This window comes from Centrocercus urophasianus, unplaced genomic scaffold (genome assembly GCF_019232065.1).
Source record: "Centrocercus urophasianus isolate 14NV4802_14NV808 unplaced genomic scaffold, USGS_Curo_1.0 seq_15, whole genome shotgun sequence".
Lineage (NCBI taxonomy): Eukaryota > Metazoa > Chordata > Aves > Galliformes > Phasianidae > Centrocercus > Centrocercus urophasianus.
Window position 1 is genome coordinate 12,214,994 of NW_024884697.1, and position 15,992 is coordinate 12,230,985.

General features: G+C 40.6%; 1 protein-coding gene across 4 annotated transcripts in view; it reads right to left on the reverse strand.

The window, feature by feature from the left end:
- Positions 1 to 15,992, reverse strand: part of SRPK2 (SRSF protein kinase 2) — a 133,087-nt gene that overhangs the window by 5,677 nt on the left and 111,418 nt on the right. For all 4 annotated transcript variants that reach the window (XM_042815435.1, XM_042815437.1, XM_042815434.1 and 1 more), the window contains 4 exons: positions 15,503 to 15,991; positions 11,327 to 11,427; positions 11,121 to 11,228; positions 618 to 687 (listed from right to left, as the gene is read on the reverse strand). In XM_042815435.1, coding sequence (XP_042671369.1) covers positions 618 to 687; positions 11,121 to 11,228; positions 11,327 to 11,427; positions 15,503 to 15,991 — 768 coding nt within the window. The remainder of the gene's footprint in view (positions 1 to 617; positions 688 to 11,120; positions 11,229 to 11,326; positions 11,428 to 15,502; position 15,992) is intronic.

Consider the following 15,992-nt stretch of genomic DNA (forward strand, 5'->3'; position numbering starts at 1 on the left):
GAATTAGTAAAAAATCAGAAATAGTTTCAAATCAACAATGTTTGCAGCAAATCCATGCAGAGGTTTCCAGGATCAGCAGAGCTCTGGCATCATTAGTAGCACTTAGGAACAATGAATGATGCCCACGTTACCACTGCAAAGGGCACTTACAAGCAAACAAGCATGAGAATGGACAGGTATACAGATGGAAGCAGGAGTTAATTCTCATTTAAAAAAAATTAGTAATTGTCTAATTCAGATAAAAATACACAATGTAAACATTATTCCAGTGCCAATCTTAGAAAATGCTACGGAGTTCAAATTCTACGCTTCTTTTCTAAACTAAGATGTTGTTATTCTCAGTCAAGTTTCCACACAAATGCAGTCTTACAAGAGGGGCAGTTTAATTCCTTCAGGCAGTTGCTAAGTAGATGAATATCTGCAGAAGGGACTTTTTGCCCACCCACTGCTACTGATGGAACTTACAACTAAAAAGAAAAAAATTGTATTTATGTTCTGAAAACAATGTGTTGCACAATTCACTCAACAACAAAAATTAAGCCCACTGTAAGCTTGCTAGAAATTTAAGAAGAAGGTGGGAATGTACAGAAACACGCAGTATCTCAAAGGGTTCATACCTTCATCTCTGGAATAGTCTTCACCAGAATGTGGTTCAAACAAATAATCTCCAGTTGCTAGCTCAAATGCCTATAATATAACATAACATAACAGACACTTTAATGGGTATTATGGAAATAAAGCTTTTAATCTTAAAACGTCAGCAATACATCGATCGGAACAAAGAGGGAACCAATGCTCCAAGCCAAAGGCCTGCAGTGGGACCTGAGGCTCTGCAAGGGCTACTCACCTGGGAACCACAAGTCCTGCCGTGGAGAACAGCATGAACCTGGGCTCTGGAGGGAGCCCCACGCTCAGCACCAACCACCCCAGCAGTGCAGCCCAACACTGCCTCCCTGCACAGCCGGGGCGAATGGAGGAGCTGGGCAAGGAGCGTGGGACCACGGCCTCGCCAGCATCCTGGGCCTTAGGTGTGTTAAATGCGTGCAACAGAGGTGAGACAGGTTCTTCTAAATAGAGGGGAAGGAGCTACGCTTGTACCTGAGGGCTAATTATCTGTCAGAGATAAAAATGCCAAGGACTGAAATACAAATGTCTGCACAGGAAATAAAATTCATTTCTAACTACAATTAATGACTTCAAATTATCAAACAGGGTAACCTTCCTCGTTGACTCTAAATCTACAACAGTCTCTAAAAATGTGTTTTTTATGAATCAGAAGTCATCAAAGTAAATACTGCAATCGTGGGGTAAATAAAACACCAAGGCTCACACTGATGAAGGAAATCAGAACAGACCGATCCCTTTGGGTCCCTGCGCTGCTCCCATGGGATGCAAACCCTGCAATAGGTCAAGACAAAACCTACGGGCAGTGTTTCTACTTATGAGCAGAGTTTCTCCTTTCAGATGTAACGCGAATTAAAAGCCTCAAAGGAATAAAATACTGATGGGAGCCTGTACTCGCGTACAAACATGGACCTGATTTGTCAAGCGATTCTCTTTCTGCTCACCAACTACCCAGGCAGCCACAGGAATCTAATTCTTTCCAGGTGGTGTAAATACCAAGCTGCTTTCCATCTCCAAGACCAGCAAAACCATTCCAAAAATCAGACAGAGCTTGCTGGCACAGCTTTATAAGGGAATTTCACTCGGTCAGAACATTTACTATAAAATACTTGTTTCCTGAAAATATACACTTTTCTGTTCCAATCCATGATCTGGAGTTGTTGAATCACCTGTAAATTTAACCTACTTACGGGCACTTGACTTTTTCAAGCTGTGAACTGCAGAGTGATCCAAGTGGGCTACAGCCAGAACAATTCAGTGCCATCTCACACAGTGGTTGAGAAAGCAAAAATACCCTTTGCTGACATTTTTGTTGATCCTACAAATGTCTTTCATTTCTGAACACATTACCACTCACAAACAGTCATTCATGTTTTTTCTTATTCTACTCCGAGTTCAAGATTGGGGGTTTTATTTTACAGCTTAAAAAAAATAAACTGAGAGACTTCATAAATTATTATCAGCTATTTAAACTGAAGACATTTTTAGGATAGCAAGGAGCTACACATGGTCAACCCAACACGGCCAACCCAACATTGTTACTCTCTCAAGATGAGACTGAGAAGCCACAAGTGTCCCCTCTGCAGCCAAGGAAAATACATCCATTTAAAAACCAGAGCTAACTTTCTCAGCACACATGCAGAAGGAGCTGATTTCTGAGGGCATTAAGAAACCTCTCTCTTTTAACACAGATTCCTAGAGAACAATGTAAATGTAGCTGAATTTAGTCACAAAGGTGAACTGCACAGGAATACTGCTCCTGTCCCAAAAAATGAAGTATTAATAGCTCAAAATGTCTGCGTGGGATTAAAATGATTACATTGGAAAAACTGTAAAAACCTTTCAGAGAGAAGCATAAGAAGCAAGCATTCCACAGCAGCACACAGAATTTTAGATCAGATGGTATTTAACGAGAGCTGCAAGCCCTCACAGATTTAGGATATTTATACCACTCTCCTGCTGAAGAGAAAATAAAGCTTTTCAAAATTGTGATGCTGTTCCCCTCTTTCTGTTGCTGTACAGCTTTGACTCCATGCCCGGGATGGGTGCAACCTCAGACATTTCAGTTTGTGATCCTCCTTACAGGCCGCTGCACCAAAACCATAACAACTCCTGAGTCAGACACGCAGGGACAGCCCAGAGACAGCCTTGCCCTCTGGGTGCTGCAATAAATACCTGCAACAACGCTCTTAGCATTCGTGCAGGAAAACCCCTCACATCTGGAACCAGCGGGCAATAGGCTCCTAGAGCCCTGCAGGGCAACAGCCAGTTAACATACGATAGATGGCATTCCCAAGACTTCCTTTAAAGGAGAATAAATCCTTGACTGAGGTTTTTACCATAAAGTAACCAAAACAGAGTCAGCATGAAAAGCATGTCGACAAGCAGGTAAACAGCTGAAAGGAAAATGAAACCTCTGGGTGATTACAGCCACAGTTCCCCTTTTTAAGCTCATGTCCACAGGTGGACCTGTCATGTGCACCCAGCAGTGCGTGCAATTACTGATAAGTGCCACCCAAAGAGCAGCTGGGATTCAGGACTCTGCCTCTGGCAGTACTCAGGTGCTCTGTAGGCACTGAGCACTTTTCAGTACTTTACACCCAACGGCAGGTACAGAGAACCACCCAATTCATAACCGGGTGTCAATCTGTGATACAATCAGGACCCAGAGACCTGGCAGATGGTAAGAAGAGCTGAGGACGGCAGAGCACTCAGGGAATGCTGCAGGCTGAGCATGTGCAGTGCTGCAGTAACAAGCACATTACCAGGGCACAAGGGATTATTCCCCTCTTCTCAGCACTCACACCCACATTTGGAGACCTGTGACCAGCCTGGGAACACCAGAATCACAGAATCACAGAATTGTAGGGGTTGGAAGGGACCTCCAGAGATCATTGAGTCCAACCCCCCTGCCAAAGCAGGTTCCCTACAGCAGGTCACACAGGTAGAGAATCCAGCACAGGAGAGAATCCAGAAAGATCAGGGGAAAACCTCTGAGATGGAAGGCAAAGGGGGGATTTACTTGTACTCCATTTCCTGAAAGGCAATGATTGAAAAGAAAGGTACAGTGAAAGGACAACAGGGAATAGAAACAGGTGGCAATATGGGAAATTCCAACAGGACAGAAGGAAAAAGTCCTATGAAGAAACTGGCGGTGCACTGGGATGGGCTGCCTAGAAAGGCTGTGGAAATGCCACCTGGCCAGGTACGTGACACGCAATGGGATGAGGCTCTGAACAACCTGATGTAGCTTTGACATTCAGCATGGTTCAAGCAGGAGCCAAGCAGACCACTGAACCTCAGGAGGTCCCTTCCAAACACAATACGCCTATCGTTTCTATGGTCCTGCAAATGCAAGCTAGCCGTACTAATGTAATTACTTTCCTTTTCAAAACATTCATTTTTTAATACTACGTTTTTTGACAAAAACTCAAAACTTTGAATTATCATCCTTTTTTTCTTAATGTTGACATTTACCTCAACAGAAATCAGCACTGCAACTATTATATGTAGATAACAAATGAGACAAAGCACACTTAACATATGGCACAAAAGCCCAAGGCAATCAGCCCTCCTTGCTGACTGCATTGGCAACTGCTACTCGCCACTTTTCTAAGGTTATCACGGGGAAACAGTCTAGACTGTTTCTCACCATCTGCAGATGGAGAACATTTCAGATAAATGGTCACCCTGCTGCTTTTGTAGGCTCTGAAGAGGCTGCGATTCCTTCCCTGCCATGTGGCTGTATATGAACCCACCACAATACTGAATTGTTGGCACTGCTATCGTACATTATGGATCCGTGTCTAATCACACAATTGGAAATAGCTACATTTTCAGTGTATGACAGCTGTGTACTCAATCTGGTGATTGAAAATGGCTGCATGCCTCGGGAAAGATGTCTGGGAGAGAACTAAAAGAATAATTCACTTGGCTTTCATCAGGCTCCCTGAATTCCTCTTATGAAGCCCCAGCTGAAAAAGGACAACAAACTACAGGCCAGGATTATGATTTCGTCAGACAAGATCCAGCTCTTGGACAGAGTTTCAGCCGAAATGAAGAGCTGTGAATGAGAAGACTTGCTGCTTTAAAAACAGGCTTAGATTTCAAAATGCTCTTCCACAGGTATGTGGGAGCAGGGAAACAAAACAAAACAGAACAAAAAAAAAAAGAGCAACAAGTGAGACAAGCACACCAGATAACAGTTTGCTCTCCCATGAACATCTTACTCTGAATATCCAGGCAGTGAAAAAATATAAAAGGGATTTTGCACGGTTGCTGCTTGATAAGAAAGGCCAGACACACAAAACACAGACATGCAAGGGATGCTTAAAGAGGAAATAGTTTTCTGTTCTTTGATAAAACTCCAGTCTCAGAATCATGCAAATGCTGAGTGGCTGCTCTGGAAACTCAGTTCCTTTGAAAAACCACTTTCTTCTGAATGTTTCAGGTTGTCCACCCACCACCTTCAAAGCAAAAGGGTGTACAGTGATTAATAACAGCATTTTGTACTGTATCTGCCTACTGAAAAATATGTGCATAGTGACTTGAAGCTTTTCTTATCTCTGGCATTTCTTGTTTTCCATGTTTCTGCTTCTGTGCAGACCGCACATGCCATCACGCCTACGGCACCGCGCTGCTCACACATAGTGCCTGCAGTGGTACTCGTGGCCCTGCGATGACACGGCTGATTCCTCCTGCTGACAGCACAACACAAAGAGCAGGTCAGCACAGCTCCCTCCACGTCACAGGGCACGATACAAAGAATTAAGCAAGGGGCTGAACAACAAGCATTCACATGTAACATCACAAGCTTGCTTCATATCATGCTCTGCTCGTTCTTCCTTCTGTCCTCAGAGCTCTCTCATATGAATAGAATGGCTCACAAAAAAAGCAACCAACCTGTAAGCTTGCTTGCCTGGTACCACAAGCTGTAATAGCATTCTCTCTTATTATGAAAGCTGTTTGCCTGCCCTCTTCTTCATCTCATCCTGGTAGTATTTCCTTTAATCATTTGTATTCTCTTTGGATAGGAAAAGCAGCAAGTACAATTCTCTCCTTCTCTGACTTCCTGCCCATCTACAACTGTGACCTATTAGCTGCTTCTCATTTTAAAAACAAGATATTTCAGGAACCACAGCTCTCCAGGAAGCCAGTTCAGACATGTTTTAAAAACATATTGTCTTGTTAATGTTCTAGCTTGCGATACAGTCATCTCCCCGCAGCTAAAACAAGGCTGTACATAACGAGCAACAGAAGTCAGATGATGACACTCATCCTTTCAGGTGCTTTTCCTGCCTCCAGTCCAAATGAAAAAAAAATAAACAGTGGAATCACAGTGCTTGCAGTCGTTTCCAGGAGCAATACGAAGGGATGCCCTCAGCCAATGCTAGCTCCCTCATCCTGCCAGCAATTCTTGGCAGCAGCAGTGGAGTGCTCTGTTCCATGGCTTTTGAGATTCAGGAAATGCTAAATCATTCAGTGTCTCTCTTCAGTTTACGCTCTGCAGAAAGTGACCCTCTCAATAAAACAAATGCAGAAATTCAGCCTGATCCAGGGGCAGTTTCAATTCAGCCAAAGGCACTCCTGGCTCCAGACCTCATCCTTTTTTGGGGGTGAAAACGAGAAATGTACTTCTTCCTTGTTGGCATAATTAAAATAGGATTCAGTACAGCGAGGGGACGCAGGATTTTGCAGAATATACTGTGAGGAGAGATTCCCAGTGTCTCACTTTGGACGAAAGCAGTTCTGCATCCCACGTAAGTAGGCCGTGCTGGTGAAAGAAGGGCACCATGCAATTTCCTTTGCAAAACGTGCTGATGTCCAGCACATGGCTGTAACAATCATTCAGGCCCAGTCCATCAAAGTGGAAAAAAAATTCAGTTACATTTTGTATCATTTTTTGCTGCGCAGAGAACAAGTAACCAACTTGTCTGCCACAGCCCTGAAAACCCCACTGGCACCTAACTCCATTAGCTCCACAGCACATCATGCGTGCAGTGATTCTAAGCCTCCAAAGCTGCTCATCATCCTGCACTTTTCCCTTTTTCTTTTCTTAGGACTCTAAAATTCATATTAGCTGAGCAGAGGACTGGTACTGGCCTGAGAATACCTCCCTTCCTTCCCTAAATCAGGTTTCAAAATGTACTTTTCTTGTTTGGGGTACAAGAACTGGGCCGCGGTGAATCATCTAAATTTAGAAGATTCAGCCCACAGGCTGCAGGCTCACAGTGGTGCTTATTCACTGACATAACACCAAAAGAAAGGGAACTACAGGGTTTTTAGTGCTGAGTTATTTCTCCTTCTCTTACCTTGCTTCAGTTACATCATAAGGTATTCAGGTAGGTAGAGTCCTTACATGACTCTTCTTATGTAGATTTCCAGCACAATTAATTCCGATGACAATCTCTGGCCATATTCACACTAAAGATAATAATACAAATGCTACAATTCCACTCTCTCTTAGGATGCTGCACCAAAATCATGGAGTTGGTGGCTCAGTGAAGCCAACGCATATGAGCAGAGCTCAGCCAAGGACAGCACTCCATGCAGACACAACGTACCATGTCCTAACAGCCAGATTAAGGGGGGCATTGTGAAAGAAGCTGTGCACACATAAACACAGACCCTTTGCATGCTCAGGGCACCGTAATTTGAGGCTTTTGTTAAAAACATCATCATCATCCTCATGCTTGTTACTAAAGAGCAAATAAAACCACTCAACAGATGGCATTAGAAAAAACAGAGTTTGCTGCAGAGTCTGTGGTACACCTCTGTGTTTGACAATAATTCTTTGTGCCTTAGGTACAAGTCAACACAGAAGCCAGTAGTTCTACTCGCATAATCAATGCTATTCCCAATGAAAGGGGTTGTTTCATTAACAAGCAAAAGGTAAGGAAAGACCTCAGGCTGAAATAAAGCATAAAGCACAAAATCAAGTTAAGACACCATGTGAAGCCTGGTCCCGATGCACTTCAGATAGTCCTTCACAAAATCTACAAACCAAGAGGAAAAGCTCGAGGTGTTTTCAACAGAGTATCCAACACGCTAATGAATATTTAGCAGATGGCAAATCCCCTTCTATTCTGCAAGGCAAGCAGTCTTCATGCACGAGTTGTACTGGTGCAGTGCTCTGACCGCTCGGGAAGCAGCCCTTCCAGGAGGGTTTGGTAGCCGTGCTGTGGAATTTGAACAACCTGCCCATGGCTTTGAAGCAGGAAGTCTTCTGTCAAAAAGAGCTACGCAGACACAGGAGTGAGGAGCTCACCTGGATCGGTCTCTGTGAGGACAATGGTCAGAAATCTCTGATTTGAGGGTCCTGGATATGCAAACATCTATCAGACACATTACCATGCAATTCTGTCCTTGTGAGGCAAAAATATTTTCAACTTTCTGTTCAGGCTCAGAGAACAACGATTCAGAGTTTTGAACAACTGTTTTAAAAGCCTAATGTCTCATCTTTGCTCAAATACTGTCTTACTTTGCGTTCACCTTACTTCATACACGCATATTAGGAACAGACTTCTGCAAGGTGTGTGTTAGCATTCAATAGATAAATTGAGACAAGAAAGCTTATTCAATATCAAAACCACTATGAGAATGAAGGACAGGATCTGTAATTGTATGACACCTCCCAGTGCAAAGCCAAATGTCACCCCTTCCAGACAAGCATTCAATACTATTCTGACAGGGAGGTATTATTAGAGGAATTACCCTGAATACAAGCTCAAATTCGCAGTCTCTTGTTAACATACTGCTAGCCCTTAGCAACCCGCCCCTCCTCCCTTCTTTAAAGCAATTAAGGGAAAACACTAAATGCAGTTAGCACAGGGGTGAGTTGGCAGACATTATGTGTGCTCAGTGATATCATATTTCATATTTTTTATATATATACGTATACATATGAAGTAAAATAGGATGGATGCTTGTAGAGAATAAAATAACAGCAATACTGCTGAATCACTCATTTTACAGAGGACAGACATCAAAACTGTTCTTAATAACACTGGACCTGTCATATATGCAAAGCAAGAATTCAAGGAGGTGGAGAATCACCTTCCTCTCCACTGAATCTGTCTTAGCACAGCTCACAGAATACCTGAGCTGTATTTTCAGTCAGTCAGAGCAAAATAAACAACGCCTCCAGCTCAGCAGACAGTCCCCTTTGAAAACATAGGTGTAAACACTACAGGATAAACTGGCATAAATATGGAAACGAGCAAAGAAACCTAGAAGGATGTTTTCTGAATCACACCCAAGTACAACAAAGAATCCAAACCTGAGGAAGCAAGTGAGACTGTCATGGCATCACAGCGCTTCAGAACCTCAGTTCTTGGATGCTTTAGGGACTGGAGAGAATCAAATCACGACTTCCAAAAATGGCCTAGATAAGTTAATCAAGAGTTTGCATTTCCACACCAGCCATGTTCCTCTGGCTTTTAATCTGTCAAAAACTCTCTGTAGAAAGACTATTAAGGTCTGCACAGTTAATACCAACCTCCCACGGTGCTTCCTCTGCTACAGGATGAGCACTTACACTGCCGTGACCCATTTCCTAACCACACAGGAATGAAAGCAGATCCTGAGGAGTTTCTAAACTATGAATTTTTGAGGTGATCTCCATCTTTTACACGACTGCACTTGTACAGTGAAGACAACTGCATTCAACAGTTGTATGTCAGTGATGTAAGATTTCAGTATTTCTACTGTTTTTAAGGGCAAAAATACAATGTCTGTAGCCAAAGAGAACTCCATGATTTCTGTCTCAAATGCTTTACTATATTTAAACCTTATATATATAAAAAAAAAAAGCAGAATTATTTTTTTCCCATGAAAATAATGAAATTTCATTAATAATTATGAATCTGAATTAAGACACCATCAGTGGGAGGGATTCTTTAGGTTTTGGGTTCATTTTCTTGAGCTTAAAAAGGATTTGCATGAAGAAAGCAATAGAGCTTATGTAACATGAAAGTGAATGCAAATGGAAGGGGTAGGATGAGCCCAATATTTCCTTGCACGTTCTTCATCTCCCCTTATGCCATACAGTGTTTTCAAAACCCATCTGGTTGCTACAAATACTTAAAATCAGGTAAAAGATCTTGCAGTATAAGAACTCATCTATCGTGTCACAGATCCCACCCTTCAGAAGCCATTTTCTCTATTTAAAAGGAACAAGAAAGTATTTTACAACTGCCACCAAGTATCATTAGCAGGATGTAGGATGAACCAGTGCAACCTTTAGGACTGCACAGTAATACAGAGCATTCAATACTGTAACAAGGTATTGAGTAGAATAGAACTTAGCAAAACATCAGATGTAAGGAATGAAAAGTTTCTATAGTACTCTTACAGTTAATTGTGGGAAGAACAAATAAAGAATTCAGGATCAAAACTGGGGAAGACCTTCTATGCTTTGTTTTCAATGTAACAGCAAAATTCTGCATTTTGCCTCAAAACGGAAGAGTAAATTTGGAAATGGATGCTCTTCTCCATCTACTAAAACAAAAACTAGTACTGAACTCCAGAGAATACATGCTTGCAGATTTACTTATAGTTAGCTACTTCCAACACATGGCTTGCTGAGCTTATAACATCTGTAGGATTTTATGTTCCTTTCAGTCCTCCTCCTCTCTGAGTTCTGCAATTCTTTTCATCACCCACGCCTGCAAACTGTGTCTAGTATTTAAGTGTTCTCCTCATCACACACTTACTCTTTTCAGACATGTATTTGTAAAATATAATGACTTGAATAAGTTTTCACTTTTTAAATAGACAAAGGTACTTCTAAATGTACTTCCAAATCTATCTTTAATGAGAAAATGCATGCAGCTTACTTGTCCTGAAAGTGAGACTGCAAACAGAATCAACATTTCAGAAGGTGCAACAATTAGGCTTTCATTCTTCCTACACTCTGAAGCTTTTAAAAAATACATCACTTCAGTTTTACCATGTTAAAACAGATTGAACAGAACATTTCCACATATTTTTTCCAATAGAATAAATTCCTTCCCTTCAAGAGTAGTCTAAAGCTGTGATCTGCAAACCTAACCTGTTGAATGCTTTCACTGAAGTTGGCAAAATTTGAAGTATTTCAGGCTTTCATTACTTTATGCAAGGAAAAGGGAACAGGGCAGGATTGCATAGTCAAAGACTGGGACAAAATATGCAGTCATACAATTTCAATTAGATTTTGACATTTAAAATATACCCGTCTTTCCCTTCAAGCTTACATATTTTTAACTGCCAGTTTAAAATGCCTGAAATGAAAACTAGAACATTTCTCCAAAATACTTCCTGTTGATCAAAGGTGCTTAAAATACTGAAATAAAAGAGATCAATGATCAGATGCTATCTGATAGTTTATAATTTATAGTATTACATTTGTGTCAAAATATCAGAACCATCCTCATCAGATTCCTTCCCTCAGAAAATGACTATTTTCAGGATTTTGTTCTTGAAAAATACTTATTGTATACATATTGTATAGTTCTTACCATACATGCTGTACTCCAGATGTCAGCAGGTGTACTGTAACCTGCTCCTATTAAAACCTCTATGGATCTATATTGTCTTGTCTGGATGTCTTCTGTGAAGTGCTTATGCTAAAACAGAAAGAATCACATTAATGGCAAAAATGAGCAAGAAAGAGGCCTGTTCTAAATAGTGAAGACTAGAGCCGAATTGATGGAGTTACACTTACCACCCAGCAGGCATTTCCCAGGTCAGCAATTTTAACTCTAATTTTATCTGCATTTCTTGGGTCCAGTGGATTCACCAGTAAGTCAGCAGCACGAGTTTTTGCTAACACAAACAAAAAGCAGAAGAGTATTCAGAACATGCTACTCATTCTCCATAAGTGACTTTGTTGAACATTAGGAGAAATTAAAGCAACATAAACAGATTTCTTACCTTGATTTCTAAACATCCTCACAAATACCAAGCACACTGTTAACAAACTGCCATATACCTATTATTAGAATATGTGGCAGAGTGGCTAAGTAAAAAATAAAGCATGTTCTATGACACAAAATGCTAAAACTCAAACTCCACATGAAAGAAATTCTTTGAACAGTTTTGTTGAGAAAACGAATCCGTCACTTCCATTCTTGGTTAAGGTACATGAAGTTTGGCTGCTGTTGTTGTTGTTTTTCGATCTGCCCTGCTGGAAAAGGAATGATCAAAACGTGGCTGATTTCAGAGCCTGGGAGACTGTTACCATTTCACAGATAATTCAACTTTGAATCAAAGTTCTCTGAAGGATCTATTTGCACTGAACGTGATTCAAAGTAAAATTGCAAAACTGCGATCCAATCAATCCAGCAATCCTTATATTCTCCCGGCACACTGCAGATTCCAACATACAATGCTTGAGGACTCCTGCTTCTTTTTCTTTTTTTTGTATTTTTACATACCACCTGCTGACTCCTAATACGTGTGGAAAGCAGGCTGTCTTAAATGTGGAAGAAAGAACCAAGTATCACAAGTAAGACAAAGCAGAGGAACCATCACTGTCTTCATCTCAAAGCTACAAAAGCTCAACCAGAAACTGATGGTGAGACACGAAAGAGATACCAGATCTGAAAGGCATCTGGGAATCCAATGGGGATATAATGATCAGTTAAACTTGCATAAGTAAATTAGAAGAAGAAAATGCATTACATATGAGACAAGGAGGAAAAAGAGAAGAAGTCTAGCAGTATGAGTTAGGAATGACTGAAATGAGATTCAGATCTTGAACCACTGGGACAGCAAGTGCAAATGGGCAATCACTAAATAATGGCCATCCGGAAAAGAAAATGGCAGAGCTTACCAGAGAAGAAAAGAAAACACTAAATGGCAGAAGATACAACAGGCAGTGACCTCAACAAAACAGTCCTCTAAAAGAGCTGCAATTGAGCGCAAGACTCGAGTTTAAAAAAAGCACCAAAACAGAGCATAAAAGTAAAACACACTGAGAGAGCATTAAAGCTGCATGCCAGCCCTGAAAAGACAGGAACTACTTAAAGTCTTCCCTTAAGACCAAGCAGCATAGCACGGTCTAATTTTTTGAAACACAAACCCATGCTTTATTCATAAAATAACAAGAGTCAGTTCAGTAGCCTTGCTATTGCTGAAATAAATCCTTCCCATACATCTTGTTGAAGGTGAAGGACTGCAGTAAATAAAGCAGGAGAATGAAGAGGGAAAAAAAGGCCTCATTAATAAGGCATCTGAAAATAACATTAGAAAGGATTTTGCAACCTCCCATTAACACAGGGAACAGACAAAGGTTAACAGGCAAGTGCCTACATCCTTGTGTTTTTCTCATGAACTCAGTGAGTGTATGTCCTGTATTTTCTGAGAGATGAATGAGACACCTCGGATTCTGATTTTGACAAATACTGATAATTCACAACTGACTGTGAAGTCAAAAAAGCTGTACTTCTTAGCAAGTACTCTTAAAAAGCATCCTATGGTACTAAACCTGAGGGCAAACTTAGTGACCATTTCTAATTTTCACTTCTAAGTGCCCTAGTTCTGTAAAACTGAGAAATAACACCTCCTCTTCTCACAGTCACACCATGACAATATACTTAGTAAACATTCAAACACTAGAATGAGGAGGAAAGTCATGATGAAATTAATAAATCTGTCCCTAGGAGCATTTGGTCACACACAGTATACACTTGAGAAAGAATTAAATAAAGGTAAAAACTTGACAAAAAGTAGTTGCTCACCCACTGAACGCAGATCAGCCAGTACACTAGTGAGACCATATTACATAAGAATGTACAGCAATGACTATATGGAGACAAGCAAAGGAAGTCTGCATCCATACATGAAAAGAGCACTAAAGATATAATGGAAAAAGTAGCACCACTTGAATAGTGAATGGCCTGCAACTGACATACCTTTCTTCATTCTAATTAAGCTTAATGGGCTGTGGGCACAGCGCTGAGCTGCTGGAGTTCAAGGAGCGTTTGGACACTGCTCTCAGACAAACATAGGGTTTGAATTTTGGGCGGTGCTGAGTGGAGCCAGGAGCTGGACTCCATAATCCCTGCAGGACCCTTCCCTTGGGATATTCTATGGATATATGATTCTAAGAGGCTACAAAGCATTAAGAAGTCACTGTTTACGGGAGAACAGAATATAAGAAGATGGACTGGAAGACTTATTAGCTTGAATCTTGACATCTTGCAGAAATTCCGCTCTACTCAATTGTATTTTATTGCATATTTCTTGTCTATTTGCAGATTACCTTCTATAGATTCTATAATAAACTGTGTGAAACACTCTTCAAAGCTCTAAAAATGAGGAAATACACTCTACTGTATTTTTCAATACAGCTGTGTTTAAATCCAGTAACTTCATCCAGGACGACATTCACGCAGGCTCTCTGATTTTCTCTTGAACCATCTCATTTTCTTCTGTTTGCTTACAGATTTAGTCTTTCAATATTTTCCCCATTGAAGCTGAAACTCATGCATTTATACTTTAGCCAATGACACCATAAATAAAACCTATGGGAGCTATTTAATTCAATGGCAAAAATCCTGACGTTAAAAGGAAGCCAGGTTAAACAATCTCACAACACCTCTGGCCTTAAGTGTATGTGAATAAAGCGTACTTTCATATATCACCTTCTTTCTCTCTTTCCTGTGTAGATGACCTGTTAATGCAAATATTTTACAACAGTAACTTATTTAATACACTTTAAAACAAGTTCTAAAGCATAAAAAAACACAGTTTTACTTTCCTCTTAAAGTTTAAGATGGTAGATTTATTTTAACAGAACAAGGTAGCTTTTGTTTTGTGTTCCAAGCTGCACTGATCAAACTCTTACGCTGGAATGCATGAAGAGGCATCCAATTTACTTAGAGCATGCTTTGACTGCCTTTAAGGACATTATTACAATTGTCTCTTAACATAACCTATTCTATTCTACTCATTTGATCCTCTCTCCTTTTATTTTTTTTAATGTAATCAATGCCCATGGTACTAGCAAAAGACTCGCATCAATTCAAACAATTCTTTATCTTACATTTTGTAAAGTCATTAAAAACGAACACATGTGCTTCTCCTTGAAACCTGGTTATAGGAGGTCAAAGTTAACCAGAACGTTTTGGGACCAAAGTAACTGAAAAGTCTCCTGTTCATTTCTAGACATCAGCTTTGCTTTTTTTCCATAACTCTTCAAAGATAAAACAGTAAATTTTAAATAATCATGACTGAGATTTTGCATTCAGATGATGTAATAGTCAATGAGTAAAATGTTCACTGCAGGCAAAGCCAAGAAGATTAAATCAGTGAGCAATGAAAAAAATGGTTCTCAGCAGTGAGTTGCAGCTGTGACCCTCTCCTGCTATGACTAATCTGACCTCATATCCCATTTTATGCCCAAGTCTGGGCAGCGCCTGGGAAAGCAAGGATTTGGGAGCAATCTGCACACTGCAGAGGAGCAGTCTTTAGAGGCTGGCACGTGGGCACCATTTTTACAGTAGGCACCCTTCATAGTCAAGCAGGGAGCAGGCCAGAACATAAGCAGGTTTGGCACTAACTCAGAAAGTGAAAATATTTAAAACTTCAGCTAAAAGTGAAGTAAAGGCAACATCACAGAATTCTAGTTCTACTTCTCAAAGTAAAGGAAATGGTGCAATAGAATCCTCCTCTATTACCAAAATGCTACTGAAAAATGTATGTGACAGCCTACTCAAAAGACTTGGAACTGAATTTTCAAGTGAAAAAAACCATGGCATTTGCATACAAACGTCACTGAACAAAGATAAAACATACATAAGGTTTAATTCCAGCACTCATTCTACAGTAAGGCATCACCTACAACTCTGAGAGACTTCAGGCATGGATGGCACATGCCAGCAAGAGTAATACTTACTTTTTGGCAAATCCCCAGTGCTTGAAGCTGAAACTGTTCTGCTCCTGTCATGAGATGGGCTGCTTTCCTCTCTTTCTGTTACAGTTGATCCTTCAGAAACAGCAGAACCACAAGCTACAGACTCTAGAGCCCCAGAGAACACTGAAGCTGAAAATTCAGAGAACTGTGACTCAGGAATTTTATGACGTCCATTTGGCAATTCACCATTAAACTGTTCATAAGAGCTGCTATAAGAGTAATCACTTTTTGCATTTGGCTCATCAAGATTATATTCTTCTGCATTTGGACATTCTTCCTCTTCGTCATCTTCATCTTCAATCTGTTGTTCCAATAGAAATGGGCCATTCACAATATGGCCATTTGTTTTAGGTGATTCTATCCACTTAGGGTCTGTAGGGTCATTGCTGACAAGTTCCTGCTCAACATCATCATCTTTTTCAGTGTTTTCTTTCTCTGTGTCTTCTTTTTCATCCTGATCTTCTGTTTCACC